Source organism: Netta rufina, assembly GCF_964035555.1.
Source record: "Netta rufina genome assembly, chromosome: 1".
NCBI lineage: Eukaryota > Metazoa > Chordata > Aves > Anseriformes > Anatidae > Netta > Netta rufina.
In genome coordinates, this window is record NC_140123.1 from 103,843,267 (window position 1) to 103,869,076 (window position 25,810).

Below are 25,810 nucleotides of genomic sequence, written 5' to 3' on the forward strand. Positions count from 1 at the left end.
CCAGTTCAGAACTGAAGAAAAAAATCTGTGTGCTATAAATAAGACATACATGGAGAATAGAAACAACTGAGCTGATTTGCCTAGCCAGCCGAACTGCCAGCAATCAACAAGGACACAAATAAATGGGTCAGTGGGTATTTCATACTTGACTGCTCTCTACAAGGAGCTGCAGAGCGGAGACCAAAAACCTACGATGCAGTTACGGCCCCCCAAATCAAAGCATGTGCCCCTTTTTAAAATTTCACACGGATCCAGTTTGGGGTAAAAGAAAAACTGGCACAGCACAAAGCCAGAAGAACAAAGGCTTCGGTACAACATTGTGTTCTATTAAAATCTAAGTAGGGAGAAATTGATGGAGAAGATCAAAACACCTGCCTCCAAATCGCAAAGCTGGATGCAGATCGTTGCTTTCACTCCCACCTCAGGGTAAGTCATTCCAAATTAGAGCATTGGCGTTGTTTAGCTTTAAACACTGTCTTAATGTCGCTCTTCAGAGGCATATTTCATATGGCAATTACAGGCACTTTCAGAAGCTGCCATAAACACCTGCACATTTGCTGATGAGCTATTGCGCTGCTTCGTTTGGTTAAGCAAGCATTCCTACCCCTTTGAGGAGCGATGAAGGCAATTGCCACCTGATTTGCTGCACTTTGAGGGAAAGTAAATGTCAGGACTGCTCTAATTTCTTTCCACCTGTCTCCTGAAAGAGAAACCAAAGGACCTGGCTGCAGCACACCACAAGTGGTGGACAGCTGTGCCAAGGGAAACCTGAACGGAGAAGGAAGCCCTGAAGTTGAGCCCCAGTCCTGGGGAGCTCCTGAAGATGCAGGTACTCTGGGGCAGCAGGCAGCGCACAGGCTCTCTGCAGGACATGGAATGACAAGCAGACCTTCCACGCTGCTAGGATAAATACAAAAACCTGGCTTGGGAAAAACTGCCAGAAGATCACAGATCAGACCTGAACTGAGCGCAGCACCAAGGAAGCAGGACCTCCAAAGCAGCAGAGGCAGGTGGGCTGGTTTTGCTGAGATGTGTTCACCCGCCACGTCCTGTCTTCATTTCACATGGTACCCACAGCACTGTTACTGGACAGCATGAAGAGGTTCTGCAGGCTCTGCAGATGCACTTGGCAAAGCATGCACTGCCTCTCAGCAAGGAAAAGGTCCCCTCTGTGACCTAAATATTCAAAATAATGATGCAGAGCGCTGACAGAGGCAGGGAAGCTGCTTATTGAGCCCAGCTCTTGAGGCCCTGTGTTACGAAGTGTGACTGCTCTGCCTTTGAAATCACCACGCTGCATAAATATGGAAGTCTCAGATCCCAATTTTTTGCACCCAGGGCAGACGCTCCAAGGGGCAAGAGTACTCTGCAGGGATTTTACAGGAAAAGCATAGGAAAAGACAGAAGGATGGGGTCCGTGATGAATTGGTGTTACATGGGAAATGGGGACATCTTGTGGCCAGCTATCAATGTTTACAACACGAGTTTAAATTAAATGAGTTGATTTTTCAGCACAGAAGCCTACCTTGGAAAAGTTCAGTGAAAATTAAAAATGAAGAATGTCCTTCAAAAAAATGTTTAATTTTAACTGCTTCTGGGAGTTTATTCCACATCTTACATGAGGCTGCTTTTATCAAGAGCCTCAGAGGTATTTGCAAAAAGCTGATTTTAAGCCTTCTTGTTTGTGATACACCACTTGCTATGAATGTATCACACTCCTAGAAGTCAGGCTTGGGGTCCATTTTTCTCCATCCCCACTATGTGTTCCTGTTACCAGAACAAGGACATTTTTGCTAGATCACTTTCAGTAAATACTTTCAGCAGAACAGAGCAGCACCCAGAAATGTTGAGAGGCAGGCTGTACCCACCTGACCCATCGCAGGCAGAGATGAGTCAGCTTGGTCCTGAGTCCAAGCAAAAAAACCTTTCACTGTGGATTGTTTGCCCCTGCTCAGCATGATACTAACACACTTACACAGATGCTGGGTTAGCTCAAGTGTGCACCCAGAGCCACCAAGGAGTCCCTGCATTGGGTGACTGCAACAACCAGACCCACGTGTCCTGGGAAAAGGTAGACTTGAACCCTGAGAAGTGCACGAACAGCCCCTCCTGCTCCAGTTTTTATTCCAAATGACCAAAACAAAACCGTTTCACAGATGTCAGAACGATTATTTTGACATTTATGAAACCTTTACTCTGGGGAAAATCGTAAGTATTTTGACATATCCAGAAAACATTTACTTTTTGGCTGGAAGAAAAAAATTTACCTCAATTCTGAAGAGTTTTGTTTATCTAGAAACTGCTTCTTTTGGGCCATTCTATTCATTTTTTCTGAGTTTTAAGTTATTAAAAAAAAAAAAAAAAAAAAAAACAGGAACATACAATATCCTCTTCTCTTTTCAAACAGGCAAATATGAGGAGACATAGTGCAGGAGCTTTCCTGCTATCCCAGTGCAATTCCCACCACTGCTCTCTTAAGAGACATAATGGCTAGAGCCCAAAGAGGTGGTTCCTGCTCTCCCACAGCCATTTCTCTTATCCCAGCACTGACACTTGTCCTCATCTGGTTCGGGAAGCTAAACTAGCAGCAAACAATTCACCTCTTCCAGAGTTTATTTTTCTGCAGTTCAGTTCTCTGAAAATCCCAGCGTGGAGGGCAGGAATGGCTTCTTCCCCCCCAGTGTGCTGTGGGGCCAGTTAGGTTTGGCTGTAATGTCAGCCTCTACCTTGAGGGGTTTTGAACTGTCCCTGTGAGTTATTTATGTGCCTCATCAAACACACGGGGCTCCTGGCTGATCCCAGAGAGGGTGAATGCTTAACCCTTCTTTCTTCCCTGCCCAACACATACCCTGGGGGCAAATCAGGAGTTAAAGGCACCTCTTTGTGCAGCCCAGAAGTGAGCGAGCCATCAGGTCTGTGACTTGCTGGAGGCACAGCTAGATAACGCGACACGCATTCGGTGATGACATATTTCACAGCCTAACCATGTACACATTAATCCTTCATTGCTACTGTAGCTATACCTCACAGCTTCCAGAGGTCTCATTTATTACCCACGCAGCGCATTCAGACTGCAATGCTTCTCACTTTCATCACAGAAGTACCAGATCAATGGGACTACACCAGCACACCCTAAGTGTGAATTCTGCTCCTCGTAATTTCGACATTGAACCCAGTACCTTGGTTGCTCCCAGCGAACACCAGCGTGCTGTCACTCAAGTCAGATGGGTTTTCCAAGCGACGTGGTGGTGGCTGCATTAATTTCTGCCCTTCCTCAATCTCAGGATAGGTACGTACAGTAAGACACAGTGAAGGCTGAACAAGGACATCTTTCAGCAAAGCTGAGTCCAAATCTTCAGCAGCTTTTTTGTTAATCTCCACAATTTCATCACCAGCTTTCAGGCCTGCAACGCAGAAGGGAACAGGTAAGACTTGCACAGCAATGCTTCTGTTACCCACAGACATCAAGGAGCTCAGCTGGGTATTTATAAGGTGCCAGACAGTGTTATGTCTAGACATAAAATAAACATTTATGACTGCAAATTACATTGAAATTTGATGGACTTCTGCAAGATCTGCTGTCAGGCTGGTACTCCAGTATCCATAAGAGTGAGGTGCCCAGGAAGTCCCTCAGGAGGTACCAGCAGGCACATACCCTGTCCTTCTTCACAGCACTCTGCAAGGGGACAGCTGCTGTGCAGCAAGCCATCATACAAAACAAATTCCTCATAAATAAATGGATGCTTAAGGACAGAGCCAGACTTCTCAGGCTCTGCACACAGCACAGGGGAAAGACGGAGCCGCATGAAGCACTGTGAGCTGGGTCTGTACCTCTCATTGGGAAGCAGAGGCTCCCAATGGGCAGCCCAGCTAATCCCCTGGGATCACTATGTCAGCTGTGTTACTGGATTGGGTTGATTCTTGCTTTTAATTTCTCATACAACTGTATGCTTTTATTTGAAGTGATCACCCACTGATACACTTAGGAGGAGGGAGCACATTTCCCACTTAACCCGTGCCGGAATTCAGACAACCTCCTCTCTGGCCCTGTCCGAATTACATCCCAGCATATGGGGCTTCAAAAGGCAAATTTTAGCAGTTGGTAGGTTAGTGATGGTCTTTTCCAATCCAATTTCAGGAGCTATTTATAGCCCTGGTGCCCAAGGGAAAAGGGGATCCGCAGAGGAAGCAGCTGAGTCCCGCTCGCCCCCGGGCGATGCAGCAATGCGACAGACAGCGAGCAGCCCTCCGGGTCCCACAGGAGACCTGACCTTCCCCTCAGCCTGCTCTCCAAATCACAACAGTGAGATGGAACAGGCTTTAAACCCAAATAACTTCCACCGTCACTCAGCTCAGTCGTTGAGGCTGCACTCATCGCTGGCGGGCCCCTGCAGGCATCTCCCCGAGAGAGAGAGAGAGGATTGAAAAGCATGCTCTGCAACAGCCACCAGAGGGACCGTTGTGGCATCCTAGTCACCATCCTGGCATTTTCACGGTGGAAAGCTGGAATTTACAGGGCCAGAAGAGCTGCTCCTTGCAGGCAAACCTACCCTAGGTGACCTGCTGTTGTAGGCAACTTGCCTTGCAGTGCTCTGGCTGGGAGACCAGGGCAAAGGATGACTCTTGGCACCCTTCAGCGATGAGGAGAGGCCCCAGTTTGACGAGCCTGAGCTGCAAGAATTGCTCAGCTGAATCCTCCAGGACAGATTACCTACCCTTATCTGAGAAAGAAACATGGAGGCTAAACAGCTCCAGCCCTCTTTAGGAAAATTGAGATCTCTCTTAAACGCATGTAATTGTGCCCAGAAACTGTAGTGCGGAGCGCAGATTCAGAAAGAATAAAATGAAATAAGTAGAATGGCTACGAAGTAAATGGACCATAAAATCATATTCAAAATGAGGACAAAACAAAGCAAGTCGAGCATTTCGCATTATTTCATTTATTCTGCTCAGTGATGCCATGTCATAATAGCGGCACATTAATATGCTTGTAACCATAAACATCTCATCTAGGGCTCCATTTTACTCATTGTAATCCCTCTTCTGAATCATTTGGGATGAAGCATCATCTATACCGCACTACAATCAGGCATCGGTATAATTCTAGCAATGGCCTAGCTAATGCAGACCAACAGAAAAAGATAAAAGCATAAATCATAAAAATAATTAGGAGAAAATAAAATTTCAGAGTTTTTCATTTGGAAAAAAAAAATTAAAAAGATTGAAAAGGAAATACTGCAACTCTTCCAGATAAATTTACTGCAGGAAATGCAGTCAAGTGCAAACATAAATGTAAATAATGCAAGGAAGAGAGAAAGAGCTTTCCTCTCTGCTAACTATGCGTATCTTGTCATAATATCCTGCCAAATCCTGTTATTACAGAAGTGGCTTTTTATATCAGTTATGAAGAGCAATGGATCACTGAAAGTGTGTTTTAGCATGACAGCCCCACAGGAGGCAGTGTGTGTTCATGCATTCATTTAAATTTTCATTCAAACATCTCCTGAAAGCAAAATAAAGACCTGCTGAACCCTGCACCCTCACCCTAACACGCCCTTTGCTAGCGGGTCAGGGAAACAGTGACGGCAGTTTCCCAGTGAGCAGAATTGGTTCAGCCAGAGCCAGCACCAGGCAGGGGGCTGGAGCTGTCTGGGGAACAACAGGCCCCAAAGCTTTCAACAGCAGCAAGCTCCTGAGTGAGCTCTGCACTACCACTTAACCACTCCCAAGAAAACTCTGCAGGTGCTTTTCAGGACTCTGCATGTACTAATGGACAATGATGAGGCGAGCGTTTTCCTGCTCTCCATATTACTCCTTAAAATTTGGTTAGATTTCAGCTGCCCAGCCCCTCCTGTGGCTGCAGGAGCAGCAGTGCTGGCACACGAGGGAGGGCGACGAGTGGGAAAAGCAGGATGGGTATGGGAGTATCAGGGTTGGCTTCAGCTTGAGTAAGGCATGACAGAACCGTACCCCTCTCTGCACTATGACTCGCCTGGCAGCCGAGTTGTCTCTGCTGCTTTCTGGCGCAAGTGCTGTCATGCTTTCTGAATATGCTGGGAGCAAAACTAGAGGCAGTAATCCCAGCCACAGAGGGTAACCTGAGAGCTTCTACTGTACCTGTTTATCTTGCAGCCACTGTCTTGAGAGGGCCCTGGCTTTTCTTTCTAGCTGCAAGGGAGGTGCTGACCCTCCTACACGCAAAGCAACTCAAAATTAAAAGAGTTTGGCTATAGAGCACAGCTAATTCCGAGAGCAGAACAACCCTATATGCATTACCTCAGGTTCTTGCCGAAAGAACATGATCTTTTCTGGACTGGGATCCTGTTTTGGTGTGTTTATAAAACTTCCATCCCAACAAGCTCACGGTGTACACCAGGATTAAACAAACAATACCAAACGCAACTTTAAAATGTCTTTTACCTTTCTTGAAAGCTAGGCCTGTCTCTTTGACACCATTCACATACAGCCGACGAATCCCTTCTTCTTCCACGGAGGACAGAGAGAAACCTAGGGAGATCCCCAATGACATGGTTAGACAGCAGCAAACAATACAGCATTACCTAACAACTGCACGCACTACAGTTAAGGCTGTGCCGTGCCTGTCGCGAGCACTGTTCCTGACAAAGTGGTGGAGAATTCCTCCCTTCTCCCTTTCCTTCAACCTTTACAAATAGAAAGCTAACAAGTGAAAGTGGCCGTAAGAAAAAACTGAATTGAATTTCTGAGCTTGCACGTATCCTTTACAGTTTTATTTGAGTATACCACAGCTGCAAAATGTTGGAACACGCTTCCAATTCTCTCGCCACAAAAGGTCACCGCGAGAACTTTGCTGTTTGCAGACAAAGGCTGCACAGAGCTGTGGTTTGTGACCCAAACCAACAACAGCCAGGAAACTGGGAGTTATGGCTGACATGCCATCCGTAACTCGTACAACACAGACCAGTGCCTGCTACAGCAAAACGTCAGCTTCGACTTTCTGAATTTCCTGGGCTGGCCGAGTTTGTAAAAATGCCGCCTTCCCCCTGCCTCTTTCTTTTCTCAGCTGCTCCTGGCACGACCTGTTATTTGCCAAGTCTCAGCTCGGCCCACGTTTTATAGCGGCGTTCGAGAGCCCCAGCACAACCTTACCAACCTTATGCAAGTACTGACACAGCCTTTAATTTTAACAGTGCAAATGGTGCTGTTACATTTGGTTTAGGTGATTTTCTTGCCATTTGTGTTTGACACGGTGCAAGATAACAATGTGTAAAGTAAACACAATGTGTTTAGTTAAATAGGCTTTGCTTATTTACTGTTGAGAGTTATCTGAAGAAGAACATTTGCCTTTCTGAAACTTCATTACTCCCTAAATGGGTATAGGAAACCATTTGCTCCATCTTTTTCCAACTAGAAAAACATTTACAAACCTCTTGGGGGGGAAGATACTTGTTTGACATGGAATCAGCCACCAGCCAAGAGGAAGCAGATGTGCTGGGAGCCTGTTCTGACTTTAGGACTCCCTTCAAGTCGACGGTTATGGATGAGAAGTTATTTTTTCCATATATCATTAAAAAAAAAAAAAAAAAGGAGGGGGAAGAATGTGGCAGCCTAGAAGCTAGGAGCATATGGCCCTTCATGGCTTACTGAGCTACTTGGAACCCACATGCAAGCTCCTCAGCCTGAATAAAAGGAAATTTGTGAAGCTCACTCAACACACCAGATTTGGCAGAGGGAGAAACTCTTGACTAAACAGAAGAGCAGATGTAAAACAAATAGTAGCTAGTGATTGTCATCGCCATGAAGCCTACCTGGAAAACCTTCACCACAGGCCCAGCGGAGCGTGCCCAGGACTTCGGTTTGAATCAGCACAAATTATCAGCTATGACAACAATCACCCTCCTGCAGCTAAAATGCTGTTTGGCTGTACTGCCTTCACTCCAACGACCACACAGTTAAAACAAGGCTGAGCTGCTCCTCAAGTTCTTGTGGCTAACTGTGAGAGGACACCCAGCCTTCCCCAAGCTATCCTTTTCTTTTTCCCCCCAGAAGACAGCTTCCTCCCCCAGTCTGTCATTCAACTTTCAGTCAAAAAATAAAATCCAGAGCCATAATTACTAGCAGAAGGGGTGGAAGGAGACAGGGGGATCATCTGGATGAGAAACACTTCAGTCAAGTGTGTATATACATCCACCTATGCTTGCACAGATGCGTATTTGCATGTATGTGTATGTCTGGATTGTATATGGACACATACAACCGTATAGTTTTTGTCTGAGTGAATTCTCCAGGTGCTGCCACAAACACATGTGCAAGCACTGCGTGAGAGGAAGGGCAGGAGTGGGTGGACGTGGCAGCGGTTGCATAAGCTGGCATCGCTGCCAGGAAGATTATCATCAAACTGTGCACGGACCCTGAAACACAGCTGTGGAGAGAGGGGTGGTGACCCAGTCAGGGCCTTTTCTCCACCGCAGCGTTTTGATGGCAGGAGAACAAAAGTCAGCATCTTAGAGCGCACAGGGCCACAGAAAAGCAACACAACCCCAGAACAAAGCTGCCTGCACAAAACGACCTCAGCACAAAGGCAGGTACCAGTGAAAGAGGAGAGTATGTGTGTGCCCAGGCAGCACAGCTACAGAAACCAGCTGACATGTCCTGAAGGCAAGGTCCAGCACACTGGCCAGGTACCTCGAGAGCACCTCTTATCGCAGAGACGTTGCCAGGATTAATTAATGGCTGCTTGTGAAGGATCCTGAAAATTCAAGGTGATTTGCAAACATTATTATTGCTGTATCTGGGATACTAGCAACAGCAACAGGCAAGACCACTAATGATTTTCATAATTTTATTCGTTTGTCTCCGTTTCATAAAGACTTTTCCAGTTCTTCTGGAGGAATCATGGCCCAGGGGATTTGGACATATGTTTTTAAGATGTGCAAGAAGTATGAGAAGGGTTGACTGAAGCTGCAGAGAACAAGGAAAGCAATCATAAGAATGAAAAATCCCGTAGCGCCCTGGCTGTTCAGCTGTGGTACTGGCTCCTGACCCCATTCCCAGCACTTGTGAGGGGCTGAGCGCGCTTCTTGCTCTGCCCAGCTGCCTGAGAACCAGCTTCAAAAGCAATCCTGCTCACGGGAAGACTTAGGCGAGATGCTTGGAGACTCTGCAGCCATGTTATTGATTTAGACATCTTTCAAAACAAAACCAGTAGCGAGAGCCCTCGAGCAACCCCATTAAAAAGAATCTGCGCAGAAACCAGACAGCTCTGATCTTCATGCTGCCGTAGCTCGTGTATGGGCTTCAGCTTGCTCTCTGGATTGTAAGAGTATGTGCTGGCAACGCTCATCCCATAAAGAGACTGAGAGGACATAAATGTACTTAACAGACAGGACTGGAAAGAATTTCAGAACGAAGCCCAGCACCAAGAGAGGGTCAGCACAGCTCCGTCACCTCTCCTCTGTTCCCCCTCAGGGGAGGATTTCAGCGCACGCTTGTCACTCTTTGACCACATGGTACTGTTTTTGAGGCACACACAGACTACAGAAATTCTGCTGTTGTTTAAAGTCAAAGCAAGGTTTGCTGTTTCCTTTCAATGAGAGCAAAGTCAGCTTTTTTGGGCGCATTCAGCATTCGCCCTCTGCAGGGTCAGAGCCACTGAACAGATACACCCCGTGTATGGCGCAGCCGATCCCCTTTCACAGGGCATGACAGTGCATTTCGTTGTCTCTCCCATCACTTAAAAAAACAGAAAGGAAAAAAAAAAAAAAAAGAGAAAGAAAGAAACAGGAAATGCCACAATACCCCTAATTCTTGCAGTCCTTTCAGCCCTAGCATAATTACTGAACCTAGGGCCATTGCTGTGCTAGTTCTGATTTCTTTCTCAGGCCTTCAGTATTCAACCCACAGTCAGTACTACTGCTTTGTAGCAGTGCTCTCTGTTCGGATGGCCTGCAGCTGTATAATAAGGAGTTCGGGAATTCAGAATTATTCTAGTCATTAAAACAGAATATTTAGATAAACAGTAAAAAGATGCAGATTGGCTTCCCACAGGGTGGGTTGCACAAATAATGTTAAAAAACACTACAGAACTGTAATTGCTAGACCAAAGGGCAACCTTGCCAGGCTGGAGGTTTACAGCTTCAAATACTCAAAAGATAACTCAACCACCCCCACGGAAAGACTGGGAATTTTGCTGAAATCACACAGGGAGGAGTTCCCCCATTTTACATGCAGATCTCTGTAAGATGTGGCGGATTTTGGCTCCAGGAGTCCAAAAGGGGCTCCTTGAGAACTGGGTGTGCTTGGGGCCAAGCTCCCCCAGCCTCAGGAACAGCAGGGCAGGATAGGGACCCACCTTACAGACCTGCAGCAGGCAGGGAAAGGGGACAAGGAGCTCCTCCTGCAACAGCTGCCCAGCTGCAGAGCTCATGAAGCCTCCCACTTGCAGCAATTCTTCTGTCTGCATCCCTGCCACCATGCCTGGTGCTGCCTCGGGGAGACTGGGAGAGGATGGGGTGAGGAGGGGGAGACCCCACTGGCAGCCCCAAGCTGCATCAGCAGCCCTCTGCCAAACCCAGCTCCGCTGCAGGGCCCCCACGAGCACTGCAAGGCAGGAATTCACGTGGGATGTGACAAGCAGCAAAGGATGCCACGTGCTGCCAGCGCTCAGTCCCACAACCTCTGTGTGTGGTGCTTTGAGGGACAAGAAAAACAAGCAAACATTTGTCCTTTCTGCCACTGTAGCTCTCATCAAAGAGCCGCATATCCCACAGCCTGAGCACCGGGAAAAACAGTGCTGAGTGCATTACAATAAAACCATCCTGCTTCAGGGCAGGGGAGCCAGCTTTCTGTGGATGGCACAGGAATGGGATGTGCTTTCCTTACTTTGTTAACAGGCCTTTCAGGTATAGCAATCAATAGCAAGCAGTTACTTACACTAGAATTGACTTGGTAGGAAGATAAAAACAAATTGAGGAGAGAAACTTACCATAAATATCAGAGGATGCATCAGACTTCTCTATTTGAATGTGCTGCGTAATTTTCTGACAGATTTCTATTTCTTTGTAAAGCTGAATAGAAGAAAAAAAGAAAAGAAAAAAAAAACATAAAAATGCTTTACTGTGGGAAGACACATTAATTGCGATAATTTTGAACAGACTTCTTTCTTAATTACAGGATGGAGACATAGACTGTGATCATTACCTATTGGAAAATTTTTCTCCACATGCATGAAACATATGAGCAGTGTCACTACGCCTTACTGTTAAGAAAATAATTAAAGAGGAGGAAGCCAACATAAAAGCAAGGACACATCCATTCCACTCTCTCACACAAGAAAAAGAGCTTCAATGCCTACTCTTGTATTTAGTGGGAAGTCATCATTTATCATTAAGTATTTATATTACTTAGAGTAAGACCTTGCAGGAATTGAATGATTTTGTAGTATTAAAGTCACAGGTAGGGATTTTGCTGCTTAAATACATTCCTTAATTTGCTACAGACTTTATATGCAGCTCTTTTTTCAGCATGAAATTTCACCTTTAGCGCGTTTATGTTTATTTGTGCCGACAAAAGCTCCCAAGTCTTTGAAATTGTCATTAGCATCCTTCCTGGGAGACCAGCACAAATTCACACCTCTGGGTGGCAACTCAGAAGCCTGAGCACCCGCTCGCAATTCTCATGCCAAGCAAGGCCTCAGCTGCACCCCTGCACTCTGTACCCCTCCCTCAGAGAGCACAGAGTAATGTAAGAGGAATCATGCTTTTAAATCACTTAGGTCCTTGTGCCTTGCCTTACTTACTGTTGTATCACAGTCCTACCTCTCAACTCCTAACACATGAGCTGGTACCGGGGCCTGTCACACGGTCTCAGACAGGGAAATCCCATTTTTCCAGACATTTGGAGACTCTGAACTGACATCTCTGGGAGTCAGCCCTGACTTTCTCAAAGCCATTCTGAAACCTCAGTCTCAGCACAGGTTTGAAGCTATTTTTTGCCACAGCACAGGCTGGGTGGGACTTTGCTAATAAACCAGCCTTTCATCTTTGGAAAAAATCATACCCACAGGTGAATGAGAGTTCAAAGGTAAAGATTTTGTTTAAAATGCTGGTGTGACTGTGTCAAAAAGCAATTCACAATAATTAAGTTAACATTTTAAAACCGTACATTAGTGTTTGGACCAAAGCGTTTAATCCACTTCTTTAAAAAAGAAAAGTAACTCATTAGTAAAGGGTTCCTTTAATAAATACATAATTTTATCTCCTGCTTCTACCAACACTTATATATCTGTTTAATGCAAATATTATGCGCTACAGAACAGTTGTATACCCACTTAAATGGTTTTATATAGCAAGATAAAATGTAAAATTCAATGAGGATGCCATGCTAGCGTTGCTTTTAAAATGTGGCTTTCAAATATGGGAACATATTATTCCGCACTTGAAAATGAGTCAAATGACATTCACAAAATCTCAGCCAGATTTCAGTAAAGACTTTTTTAAAAGTAGAAAGAAAAAAAAAAAAAAGAAAAAAAAAAAAAGGAGTGAAAACTGCAGTGTTTTCAGAACAAAAACTGTCTGAACCCTGCAGTTATCTCAACGAGAAAGCTATCTGGATGAGCATGCAAGACTTGAAACAAGGATGGCCAGTGAGGGATCCAGGGCACAGGGATAGGGGAACTGCTCACTGCCTACATCCCGAGAATCTCCATGGAAAGGAAGGCAAATATCTGGGACCCACAGGCTGCTGTGGAGCTGCCCAGACCACAGCCAGACAAGGCAGCAGCACTGAGCTGACAGCAGCATTTCTGTGCCCCATGGAGCCACCATCCCAACCCCAAAGGCAGGCAGCACATTTGGGCTGTGGATGCTCGTGCTGCTGATACTGCAAGTTTGTGGGAGCTCTGCTCGGAGGGGTTTAATAGCAATACCAGGAGCATCCAAGGGGGTTTGCTAATAGGCTGCCCAGGGAAGTGGTTGAGTCACCAGCCCTGGAGGTCTTTAAGAGACGTTTAGATGTAGTGCTTAGTGATGTGGGTTAGTGGAAGACTTGTTAGTGTTAGGTCAGAGGTTGGACCAGATGATCTTGGAGGTCTCTTCCAACCTAGATGATTCAGGATTGCCTCCTGACAACACTGTCCCCTTGATCCACTTCAGTCCCTCTGCTCCTCCTGGTGTTTCTTAAAGCAGCTTTTGGGGATCTATCATTACCTGAATTTTCTCAAGCTTGTCACCTGCTTGCTCCTTTTTCCTCTACACTTTTGGTCTTGTCCCAGCATCCTTTCCCAGGGCTACTTTTCACTGCAGCCCCAATGCCTTCACTGGTGAGATGTCCAGAGAGGTCTCCAGTCTCCTGCTTTCATCTGAAAGCAACAACTAAATCCTACCCAACGTAGGAACCCAAGTCTGGCACGTCACGCTTCAGTCAAAACATTCCAACGCTTAGTTTACAATAAAAGGTGCTTAAAAATACAACTGCCTGGTGCAGCACCTAATGCTAAATATCCGTCTCCAAGCCCTCAGTAACATTTTTAACACGTAATAAACCACACTCGTGAATTTTTGAAAGACTACGTCAGAACACAAAGCATCACCGTTAATTTTTTAAAGAGGAATGGAATATGGACATTTAATCTCCATTTCTTATTTAAATGCATCTTCTATGTGCTGCAAGAAAAAGGAATACTATCAGAAGAAATGATGTTTACCTTTTCTGCAGTAATGTATTGTAAAAGCATTTTAGTAGGTGGAAGACAGCTCTAGCAAGGTATTATTATGGCAAAACTATTATAAAGAGCTTTTCAGGAGACCACAAAAATAGGGTCATTAGTTTCATCATGCTGCAAGAGAATAATTTCATTTAACACTTGAATAAAAGTAACTCCGATTTTCTCATGAAACAAGCATACATGCACACACAAGCACACATACAAATGCATATTGATTTAATGATGCTGCATTAGGTATGATCCTACCTACACTATAACCTTTCAGCATGTCATTAGTCCTACAGACTGTGGAGTTGTGTTGTGATTTCAGTTTTTCAGAATAAACAGCAAGTGATGACCATGTCAATCCTATATCCCATCAACATAAGGCAACTCCCCAAAGCCCTTCCAGGCAATGAAAGCCACAAGCTGTCTTCTCTGGGTTTTAATCACCACTCCCAGCTATGTTTCACCTCCCAGTTTAGTACTTTCTCAGTAACACTTTTTTTTAAACAGTGATAACGGCAAACCCCAGTTCTTTAGTAAATGAACAAAAGCATTCATAACTGGGAAAGTTCTACTTTTTATAAAATAAAACAGCCACCAATAAAAAAGACTTTAAAACGCGTTAGAGCATGCATGTGTAAAATCATAGTGTTAAAGCACGACACTAATTCTGTTTGGTCTTTTTTCTTCATCTCTGATTTCAAAATTCCTTTGAAGTCTGCTTTTGAGATTCATGATATGAAAACATCCCAATGAAGCAATTAGGAACGTATATTCTCACACATAACTCCAGAGCTTTTTAAGTTCAACATTTACCTTCCCATTCAGAAAAAAAAAGGGAAAAAAAAAAAAACTTTTGCTTTTCCTCCCTCCCTTAAAAATCAAAGCGATCTGAAGAAGTTGTGTTCAGGCCTCAACAGTATGTCTTGAAAATAAACAAGGAAAATAAGAACAAGAGAAAAAGGCAGCCTTGAGAGATATTAAGCTTAAATGTACGATACAGTAACCCTCGCCCATTACCAATGGTTCTTCCTTCTCTCCCTTCCACACAGAACCATGCACGCACACACACATAAGCAAAACACCAACTCTCTCCACTAGATGAAACGTCTGGAGAGATTACTTTACTGCAGGCCAATTTGCTATGGCCTTCATAGCGCTGTAATTGCAAGTTAAAAAGCATAACTGCTTATTACAAACACCAGATAAACACTAATTAATAGTGTCCTACACAGTGTCATGTAATTTTGCTCAAGGGGTAGCATTACCAATTCATAGATATCCTCTTCTGGCTTTGGTACGTAAAACTGAATCTGGTTTTCAATCAGGAATTTCAGACGCAGGTAGTGAGCGGAGTGATCCAGCTGGTGAGTCTGTCAGAAATGGAGAAGAAGCTTTGTAAGACAAGAGCAATGGCTCAAATTATCTATACTTAGAAAACGGCATGACATTCAGAGAGAAGAAGGTGGAGGTGCTCCAGCACCATCTGTCATAAGAGGACTGTGATCTCCTAACTCGAACAAGAATCCAAACCTTCTCCTCTTCCCCAAAAGCAAGTACTCATTTAACCTGCTCAGGACGTCAAGGGCAGTGCTACTACTCTAAGCAGCCTCTTTGCTTCTGCTTATTTCACAATTCTGCTCTGTCTCAGGAATAAGCAAATGCTATTAAAGCAGAAGACTGGGAGCAGACCTTTTGTACACACAGTGTGTTTAAAAGGAAAAAAAAATTCTGCTTGTTTTTTAGCATCTTCATAATTTAGCAAGTATATATGGTGTAGTAAATTTCAAGCAAGGTTATATAAAAAAATCCGTACGTTCTTTAAATTCAAAACAACCCAGGACACGCTGGCTTTAAGAGGCTAAAAGAAGCCGGGAGTTGTGTACTGGGTTACCTCCCAGTGGAAACAGGTCACACCATTTGAATGAATTAGTTATAATTAGCTGAGGATATGGCATTTGGTCTGGGAGATGTTAACGACCTTTCCTCAGCACGATTAATAAGCTCAATTGAAGCAGCGGTTAATGCAGTGTGTAATCAAACACGTTCAGAAGGGTGATAAACACAAAGAACGTCATTCAGGAGTTACTTGCAAAGTTCATAAACTGTTGACTAAAGCTGATGAAAAATCCAGAAGTGATTCACAGATAGAGCAGGTAAATTTAGCTCACCGCCACCTCTGAACTCCCATTATTATTCCATGCTTTGATACATCTGCCTTTTCATCTCGGATTAGCAGATTACCCAAATCTCCAAGGTTGCACTAAAAACAACATCTCGTCTGAAAATTCATGCACAGATGTCACCGTTCCCTATTTGTTAGGTGTTGCCCTCGTGTTTTTTAAAGGCTCGCTTATCCGGTTGAAGCCAAGCTGATGATACACCGAGACTCAGCTGACTGATGAGACAGCCCGGATGATGAGTAATGCACACCGAGTGACCTGCAGAGAAGAGCACGCCCTGACTGAGCAAACTCTTCAGCAAGTATGCGGGGAACAGCGACCATTTTTGAACATCTGGATTAGGCAATGAACAAAAAATAGCCACCAATGCAAAAATAAAAGGCAGGTCTATTGCTGCACTCTACGTATTGCTGCATCCCAGTATGTCTGATTCAAAAACCAAATTATTCTTACATGAAACTGAGTACCTGAAATGGGATAAACCCCTGCAATCTGGACAAATGCCTAGTTCATTAAATAAGGAATCCGAAATCTATCAAAAGCCAAAATAAAGGAACTGCATGTGGGAGATCCTCAGCATCTCCCCCCTTTTTCTTTTTTGGTAAACATTTGGCCAGCCCTGCTCATTGTTTAATGACCATTTTTCCTAGTTTTGTCTCCTACATGCACATATATATGAACACCCCAGGAATTCCTGGGAAGCAGAATTGGTTGTAATTGTTCAGAAATTCTCCATAGGAATCCTAGTTCCGTTTCTGGTCAGATTAATTTAAGATCCCTAGACACAAACTGAAGAGCATCGTGCACATGAATTAAACAAAAACAGGGAGGAGACATAAAAACACAGATAGCACATCTGAAGACTGGAGGAAAAAGCCCATGATGAGTCTCACTGAAAGTTCGTGAAACACTTGAGCCATTTGAAGCAATTAGTGGGGAAAAAATGGTATGTGGAAAACCCATACTAGCAGAAAAATTAACCAGGCAACCTAACAGCCTGCTCCTGCCACTGAATTGAATCTTCTTGTGTTCTCCTGTGCTGAAGATCTCTCATGTCTTCTGCATTTCATACAGCTCCAGGTATGGCCAAGTGAAAGCCACCCAGCAAATGCCAGGTCAGCCAGACTTACGCTGTGTAATTAAGTGTAATTTAGCATAGCCCGGGGTTCAGTGAGAGCCCCCATCCACAGCTGTGTGTTTTATTGCTTCCAAACAGACCTCTGAATGCCTTCCCATAGCAGAGGACATCAGAGACACTTCTCGGGGTGCCTGAGGGCTAGTCGGGAGGCCAGCAGAGATCACAGCCTGTTGTAGAGGGACATCAGTGGATCCAGCTCGGGGCCTCAAGGCGCTCGGACACAAGATGCTGCAGGCTGGGAGCAGCCTCAGCTGCACTGGTGGGGCAGGTTGTGCTCACATCTACCTGCCCCGTGCTGTTCAGCCCCTGCCCTGATACTGTCCTAACAGAGGAGCCGTCCCCGCAGGCGAGTGGCTTCACCTACACTTCCCGGCGGTCCTTGAAAGGGCTCCTGCTGGCTTTGATACCTGCATCAGGCGCAGGGACGGATGCTGATGCCTCTGATCTCACACCTGTCAGTCCTGCAGGGAGATTTGCTCGGGAGAAAATTGTGCAGGACGTTTTAGAGAGTAGGAGGGAGCTAAACACAAGATGACAGATGCTGCATGGAAGCTCCGAGCTACCCAGAGCAGGGCACTGCCGAAAGAAGCCACTGGATAAACCTCACGTAGCTTTTGAGCCACTCATTTCTTCCAGGAAACACCACTGGCCATGGTGGATACTTCTGCATCCACTGCATTCACTGCACTGCATCCACTGCACTGCGGCCCCATCCGTGCCAGGAAACGGGAGTCATCCCCATTAAAGCTGTGATGCTGCAGCACATGAGCCAGAACATTTAGGTAATTAAAAATTGTACAGCTGCAGCAAGGCCTTGTCTGCAGCGAAATCTGACATTAGTAATTTTCAAATAGAGGCACAATTGTCTACTGAAGTGAAAGGAAAGGGTCCTCTTGAAGAGGAAACAGCCAGTCTGCCCTAAAAGCCATACTTTTCTCCCACTTTTTTTCCTGTTGCTGGTCTAGCTGCATCCATATGTGGGAAGGTGGGAGCAGAAACAGTGCAGCTTTAGTGATATCCATACCCTTTCAAGACCACCCAAAACACCTTTTAGCAGTACAAAGAAGCTGCTTGGTTTATTTATTTCTCTCCTAATAAGTCTGGCTATGTCTGGCCTAAATTAAGCAAGTAACCCAATTTAAAGCCTAACCTGACAGCTCAGCCGGTGTGCTCTTGAGGCAGAATTTACAGGCTGGGGTGTGAAACAATTCAACAGTCTCTGAGTGGCGTAGCAGGACGGCACATAGCCTGAGCTAGTCACCCACTTCAGCTCCCCGCCAGTTAAAGTGGGGACAGGCACCTCCTGAGGACCATTCAGCCTGACCGTAGACACATCCAAGGCAGCTGGATTCATCCCACTGCTTGACTCCTGTCTGGACAGGGACTTACAAGAAAGGCTGTATTTTTTCAGCTTGGTGTGGGAGGGACTTAGCACTGAAGTTACAGCATCGTGGAAACACGCTGGTGAGCCCAGCGCATTACTCCAGCTTTGCACCTGTGTGGCCCGAGCCTTTTCTGCTGGAACACATCAGCTCCCAATCAAAGCAAGCCCGCAGAGCATCAGGCTTAAGTCGCTGCCTGGAGACTTCTAGCACAGATCCAAAGAGCACGAGGAAATCTGCCTCTTGCCCCTCACGCCATCTATTTCGGTAACAGTGGGAAAACAGCAGCTCTTTTGCTTCTCACTTTTTATACAGTTCAGGCGAAAGATGAAATGCCACGTGGTCTGCTATGCTCAGTTTCTGGTGTTATTCTCTCCATACTGCTCCTGCCTACATCCATATGCACTGTACGTGCTTCTACTCAGTTTTAAGACATAGCCTTATGCAAATTTTAGTAATTTGTACACACACGCTCACACCGATAGCTATTATCCAATGGAAACAACTTAATGCATCTATACTGATTTTTTGCCTTCCGAGAGATGCTATTAGTTAAATCTTAGGAAAAATATTCGAGAAACCACTTCAAAATATGCTTTAGACTCTCCTCCCACCAATCTTGAATCATAAAAGTGTCACAAAGCAGCCTCCAAAACCTAACTCGCTGTATAATAACAAGCAGCAATGTTAGTATAAGAACACATTTTCTACAATGACTTGAGTGCACTTAATGTTCTCCAACAGAATAATCAAGCTCAGTTTAATAGCACAGATAGATTTAAGCACATCTACAAACATGAAGAGGTTTTATATGAAATGTAGATCTTGAAATGTTTACTGTACCAGAACTTGACTGGTTCTCAGATGGCAGATGGCAAACTGATGTGAAATGATGTGGATCAGATATTAAAGGGGGGAAAATGAGCTGAATGCAAGAGACAGAAGAAAGAGATCGATTATTAAAAGTGATAGAAAAGAAGGCATCCATCAGTGTTTTCCAGACTGAAAGCTCTTACAGAAAAGGAAAGAAACAGATAATAGCTGTTTAAAAAAGCAAACACTCACCCACCTCCCCATCTCCCTACACACCACCACCCACTACGACCGAAACACAGTGAGAGACCAGATCCTCAGCCGGTCGATACCGAAACCGATGGAGCTCCACCAATTTACTCCAGCTAAGGATGTGGCCCCCCGAGTTAATCACCCTTACCCAAAGGAAAATATAAGCCCTAAAAATAAATCATTACTAATAATGTGTCATCCAGCTTCCCTATTATGTCTCTCTCCAAAAATGTCAGCTTTCCCTGAATACAATGAAGAGCTTTCACAAGCTGCAGCAGCCTTTAATAGTGCACCTGGCAGAGAGATAAGCACACTGTATAATTACTCCAAACAAACGCCTTGCTCTCACCTTCCCTCTCTTTGGAAGCACATGCAACATGTTCTAGAAGTCCCCAAAGTTGGGCTCCTAGCAGCAATAAATGTTTTCTTTTCTCGTGCTGTTGTTGTTGTACAAAAGAGGACTCACTTTTCAGAGCAGCACGTGACACGAGTTGGGTCTAGTTTGCAGTCAGCTGGGTAGTGGAAAACAGACATTATGTGGATGCCAGAACTGAAAGCTTGTATTTAATTTGTCAAAGCTTTAAACTTCTCTGCTGAGACGTAGCTGTTTTTAATGGCCAAACGTCTGATATTTCATCTCGCAAAGAAATCCAGGTGTTTTTTCTGCAGATAAAAGCTTTCTTCTCGCTCCCCTCCCACCACCTACACGAGGCGAGTCTGTCTCCGCAATGCAGACAGCGAACACCGGCACCTTCTCCCACTCCTGGCACTGCTGCTTCTCTGTGCCTTCCTCCCTCACACCGAGCAGAGGGGGGAAGCAGAATGGGGAAGGAGGGAAGGAAGAACAGCACCTGGGAACACGGTGGCCTGGGAGAGATCAGCCTGCTTGTCTGGTGGCGGAGGAAAGAGGTTATGGAGGGGCTGGTGGAGTTGGGGGCACTGGGATGATCGAGAGAGCATGGGGCAACTGCATGACTCCAGCAAAAGGAAGCAGGATGGGGGACAGGGGCTGGGATGCTGGGGGAAAGAGAAAGGAGAAGGATCCTGTGCACAGCTTGGCCTCTGGTGAAGGGAGAGAGGGTGGGTGGGTGGGTGAGAGGCAGCAGCACCAGTGGGGCAGGGCGTGAAGGCACTTCAGAGACTCACGCACAGTGCCTGGAGTGCAAAGGGCAAAAATCAACCCGCCTTCCTCTCCTCACACCCAACTGTGTTTGTCCTATGTGGTGCTGGCGTGATTTTACAGAAAAATTCGGCGTAATTCACATTTTTCATCTAACATACTCAAGCAGGGGAGAAAGTCACTGTAAGGCTTAACCAAAAGGACTCAAGTCAAAGCGCTCAGGGTTGTAGGGTTGTAGGCATTCTGCCCCGCTCCAGGGCAGGCTGGCGGCCTTTACCTTGCAAATCATTTCCAGCACATCTCGCGTGGTGTCCCCAGGGCGGATGACTGTCAGGGCAGGCTGGTTGTTGGGCAGGCAGAACCAAGACGGCGTGAAATACTCGTGAACCCAAATATCACAGTCGGGATTGTGCTGATGGACACTGCTCAGCGCCACTTCTTTTTCCCTCTAAACAGACAAAATCCATTATGACTCGAAGAACCAAGTAAGATCTCCTTCTGCATCAGTTACAAGTGCAAGGAACATTACATGCTGCATAAAAAAAGCCCTCCTGTAAGTGAAGACATTTTATTCATAAACCTAGATCGAAGGCTTGTCTGGACTGGCAAACTTTGCAGTTTTACCTGAGCAGTATAAAGTCTGCCTTCCCGTGCCACCCACACAGCTAAGCTGGTGCAAAGTGCGTATCCTGGGATTTCACCCTATGGCTACTGGGAATGCTAGGAATGCAACAAAAAAATAATAATGATAAAAAGAGCTTTAAAATTAAAACTTTGCACTTTATCTCCTAGTAAACCAATCCAAGGCCAACAAAACTGATGTAGGTGCTGCATGTCCTGTGCCTAGCAATGGCAAAGCAGCAAATCTTAGCATTTATTTTGATTTTCCTGTCTTTTCTACATCCGTGTTATACTACAAGCTATAAATCTCCATGAAGTGATGAAGCTGCAGAATTGCTATTTGCTATAAGTGGGCTCACGCAGCTAAATCCATATTCACTACATGAAGAATGTGCCCCTTAGCACTGTCTTAATGCTGTTTTATAGTTGGCTTTCTCTGGGGAAAGAGAAAGCAGTTGTAATTGTTTCTACAAACGCAAAAGCTCACAGAAGCATGAGAAAACAAACCAGAAAACTCTGTGCTTCATAGTTGCAATAACCCTAAATTATGAAAAATCCCATATGGTCACCATAATAAGCTATTTCCCAGAGCCAGCAGAGTCTGGTCCTCCTGTGGGAAGGCACCTCCCTGGTGTGCAACACCAACACTCCTCTGGGCCTGGCACCCCTCTCTGTGCTCATGATGGGAAGTGCAGTGAATGCTTGACCATGGAAAATCAGCTCAGACTGCCCTATAACACACAGAGGATCCCTCTCCCTTCCTTTCCCTTCCTTTCCCTTCCTTTCCCTTCCTTTCCCTTCCCTTCCTTTCCCTTCCCTTCCCTTCCCTTCCCTTCCCTTCCCTTCCCTTCCCTTCCCTTCCCTTCCCTTCCCAGGGCTCCATGTTCCCTCTTACATCCCAAAACCAATGCTGCTGCGTTTACCTTGCCATCTGGGACTGTGTCGTCAAAGATTCCTTCAAGGGATTTCTTTACTGAATCAACTCCTTCACCAAACACCTGAGGAACAGAGCAACTCTGTTTTAAAACGCGAACAAACCTCTGCACCATCTGCAGGACAAGACTAAGGCCTGACTTGATTGAACCACTGCATCATAAGGGTTGGGGGCAAACAATGTACCCAATACCCAGCATGGAAATCAACCCCAAAAATGTAAGCATTCATCTCAAAAACAGAAAAAAAAAAAGGAAAATACCAGCTTGTTAAAAAGGATGGGGAGCGCACTGTAGGCTGGTTGCTGGGAACCACACTGAAAGATGAGATGTCAATTGTGCTTAGTGGTCTGTCACTGGCTTACTATGCAGGGCTGGACAGATTTTATCTCCTTTTGTGTTCAGTTTCCCCATCTGGAACAGGGTGGGGGACTGCACGGGACTGTACCAGGCAGGCACCCAACGAGGCACACCTGCAAAACCCAGCTTGCCCTGTGCACAGCTCTAAATTAGCTGCAGCTGAGCGTAGGGGAGAACAATAAGGTTTTTGCTACAGCAGATACTTAAGCTTACAGCTAAAAAGTTAAATTTTATAGCTCTACGTCACCACAGGTTTATGATCAAGTTGCTGGTTTTGACTGTGAACTATACTGTACCTCAAACGAAGCAGAAACAGGTCACCTCACTTAGAGAATTTACAGTTTACAGCCTCAGCTTTGGGAATAATTGCATACTACTGCGCAAGCGCAGGGGAAAAGCATTCAGACTTTATATTTAGGCATTCCACTGCTTTCTCAAAACTTCACTTTTTGTTTGACTCTCTCCAGCATGACTTTTCGTTAACCTGGAACAAAATCCCTTTTCATGCCTGGGAGTACTGGAGGAGTTAGGGGGCTGAGGCTGGGGGCAGGGACAGGAAGCATGAATGCATTTATCCCCGCTGGAAGGAAAAAAAAATGTCACAGAGTGAAGACACAGCACAGGAAGGACCCTAGCTCAGGACAAGAGATTGTGCTTGATGTGGGGAAATTAAGCACAAAGCAAGAGGGATGCCACAGCACCAGCGCGAAGAATTGAGAATGTGCTCACAGAGGCATCTGGTACTTCCCGGTGAAGCCCACAGCTTTTGCTCAGGCATTACATATTAGTTGAACTTTTAATGTCTCACTCAAAACAAGCTCAACAATTTTACAGCATTAATCTCTGCTAAACAAAACAAACACCCACTGGTGCTTTAAAAGAAGGAAGGAGTAATCACAGGGCACGGAACAAAACAGGTCCCGAGCGTTCCCCCCCAAAAAAAAAGTGAAAGAAGACAAAGAAAAGGCAACATTTCCTGCAATCAGATGAGGTATGGCTCTCAAAAACTGAAAGCTGTAATTAGAGATGTTTGGAAAGAATAACAGGGAAGTACCTTCCTAGCACACTGAAACACATTTTCTAGAGAAATATCTGGGGAGTGACTGGGTGGAAACTTTTCACCTTTAGCTTTTTAAAAATTCAAAGCAAAACAGTGACTGTCCCTACTAAATACAAGGGGTTTTGTTGCTTTACGAAGTTTTCCCCAAACTCAGCTACATTTAAAATATTCTACAAACTCCTATTTTGGACTTAAAGAAACAAACAAGTCTCCACTTTTTTTTTTTCCTTCCAAAGCTGTCTGGTTTATACTGTTGCCTTGTTACTCCTGAGTTTAAGAGAACGGCAAAAGCTGAAGCAACAGAAATGCAACAGGAGTAACGCAACCCAGTCAGCAAAAAAAAGGTATAAATCCAAAGCTCGTTTGAACAGGAGCTGCTGTATACTTATCTGTAATTACCGTCACTGATTTTTGAAGAGGATGTGGAATGTGACGACTCCACACCGTGGAAGATTAAGCAAGTTGAAGGTTGGCTGTGTGTGTGCTTGATGGAAGTGATTCTCTGCATGAACTATAATGCATGCTAATAAGTCAGCCTTGAAACTAACACCTCAAAACTTCCACGTGCTTACCTGATTGATGCTCGGCCTCCCTTGCTTTTTCTTCGAGGTAGTATCCAGCCCCCAGAGAGAAGAAAACCTGCTTCTCCTCTTACTGGCAGATCTGGACATGGCCTGCGTCCGTCTCCTCACTCCAGACTCCCCGGTGCGAGCCGCCACCTGTCAATGCCACATGGTTTGCAAATCAAAGGTTGCAGCATCCCACAGCACCATCCCTTACATAAGCTAACATTGGAATAGCCTTAAAAAAAGGCAAACGCTGTAGCAATAACGTAGCAACGCACAACGGGGACTAGCTTGATGCTGCCAGGCTACTTCCTTCTCCCTGCAACATAACTCTTTTCTTCCAACATCAAGAATTAAAAATTAAAAGGGAGAGCACCGCATGTTTCTTGGCATTTAATATGAGGTATTTCAAAGCAGCCTACTCAGCACAGAGCAAAGCCTCAGCACCAGTAAAAGTGTTTGTTTTTTTTCTGTTTGTTTGTTTTTTAACTTTATTTTATAATGAGGTTTCAGAGCTGGACACACAAAACCTGAGATTTCAAAACTTATCTGCTGCTTCCAAAAAGCTTGGTCTTTCTCCTTGCCCTTTCCTGTGAAAGCGCTCTGGGCATCCTGGAACTGACTCACTACTTTTACAAGGCCTGATAAAGGTCTGCAAATAGCTCAGGGTATTTAAAACCTGCATTTCCTCACCGATACCCAACTGTGGGAAGAGTGGGCAAAACACAGGAAGAAAAGGGAGCTGAAATGCCCCTTTGGATTAGAGCAGTGTTAACTGCCTGGGTACTTGAAAACTGGCCTGTGGCAGCCCCTTCAGAGGGGAAAGCTGTTTGCCTTCACTGACACCAAATATTTGGGGAGCTGTTTCCCAAATAAGGAAGCTCTGGTAGAAATGACTGCTACATTACTCAGAGGTGAAGCGTTTAGGCCAAAGTTGAAGCAGATTTCCCATCCAGAGGTGGGATCAGGACAGCGAGCTCCTCTCTTGTGAAAAAGGGAGTGTTAAGAGCGATGGCAGGTATGAACGGAGCAAAAGGCGAAGCTAGACAGACAGACAGACAGACAGACCCACCCTGCAGCCTTGGCCCTGCGCTTCCTGGAACGCCTTTGTACTCGATTCCCACACCCGAAACTACCGAAATGCGACTGTCATTTGGCAGCCCCAGCTGGAACAGCCAAACCTCTGAGTGATGCCCCAAGCTAAGGAGCTGAGGAACTGGTTGTTTGGGTGCAGAAGACACACAAAAAAACATGTAAAGTTGGGAATAACAGAAGGCTAGCCCAGGTATCCAGGGAACTGTCACTGGATGAGTAATGGTGAGCCTTGCTCAGGAACGTTGAGAAATCAAGGAAAAGGAGAACTCAAACACAACTGTGAGCTTCCCCATTTCCCCATTTCTCCTCATGAGAGGTTTCTTAGCTGTACCAGGGACGTTGTGCAGAGGCACCAGGAAGACTGAGCACATCCTTGGCTAATGCACTGAAGAGTATCTTCAGGCGAGCTGGGGATGCCGCGCTATCAGCATGCAGCATCCAGCTGGAGCCTGAGACTTCGCTGCACCAAATCCGCGCTATCGAGGGCAAAAGGGGACACGAGAGCTTGCTGCAAGTAAAGAAAGCACGTGTCTTTTCCAACACGACACATTCAAAACGTTTTTTCTCGCTTGGCTCTCAAGAGACACCAGCATGAAGAGGC

The 25,810-nt window shown here is 45.3% G+C and overlaps 1 protein-coding gene across 1 annotated transcript in view; it reads right to left on the minus strand.

The window, feature by feature from the left end:
- Positions 1–25,810, minus strand: part of TIAM1 (TIAM Rac1 associated GEF 1) — an 84,664-nt gene that overhangs the window by 31,033 nt on the left and 27,821 nt on the right. Inside the window, exons 7-13 of the mRNA XM_084306541.1 lie at positions 24,121–24,267; positions 22,120–22,194; positions 20,853–21,023; positions 14,956–15,060; positions 10,964–11,045; positions 6,421–6,507; positions 3,180–3,404 (exon numbers count right to left, since the gene is read on the minus strand). Of these exons, the coding sequence (XP_084162667.1) occupies positions 3,180–3,404; positions 6,421–6,507; positions 10,964–11,045; positions 14,956–15,060; positions 20,853–21,023; positions 22,120–22,194; positions 24,121–24,267 (892 nt within the window). The remainder of the gene's footprint in view (positions 1–3,179; positions 3,405–6,420; positions 6,508–10,963; positions 11,046–14,955; positions 15,061–20,852; positions 21,024–22,119; positions 22,195–24,120; positions 24,268–25,810) is intronic.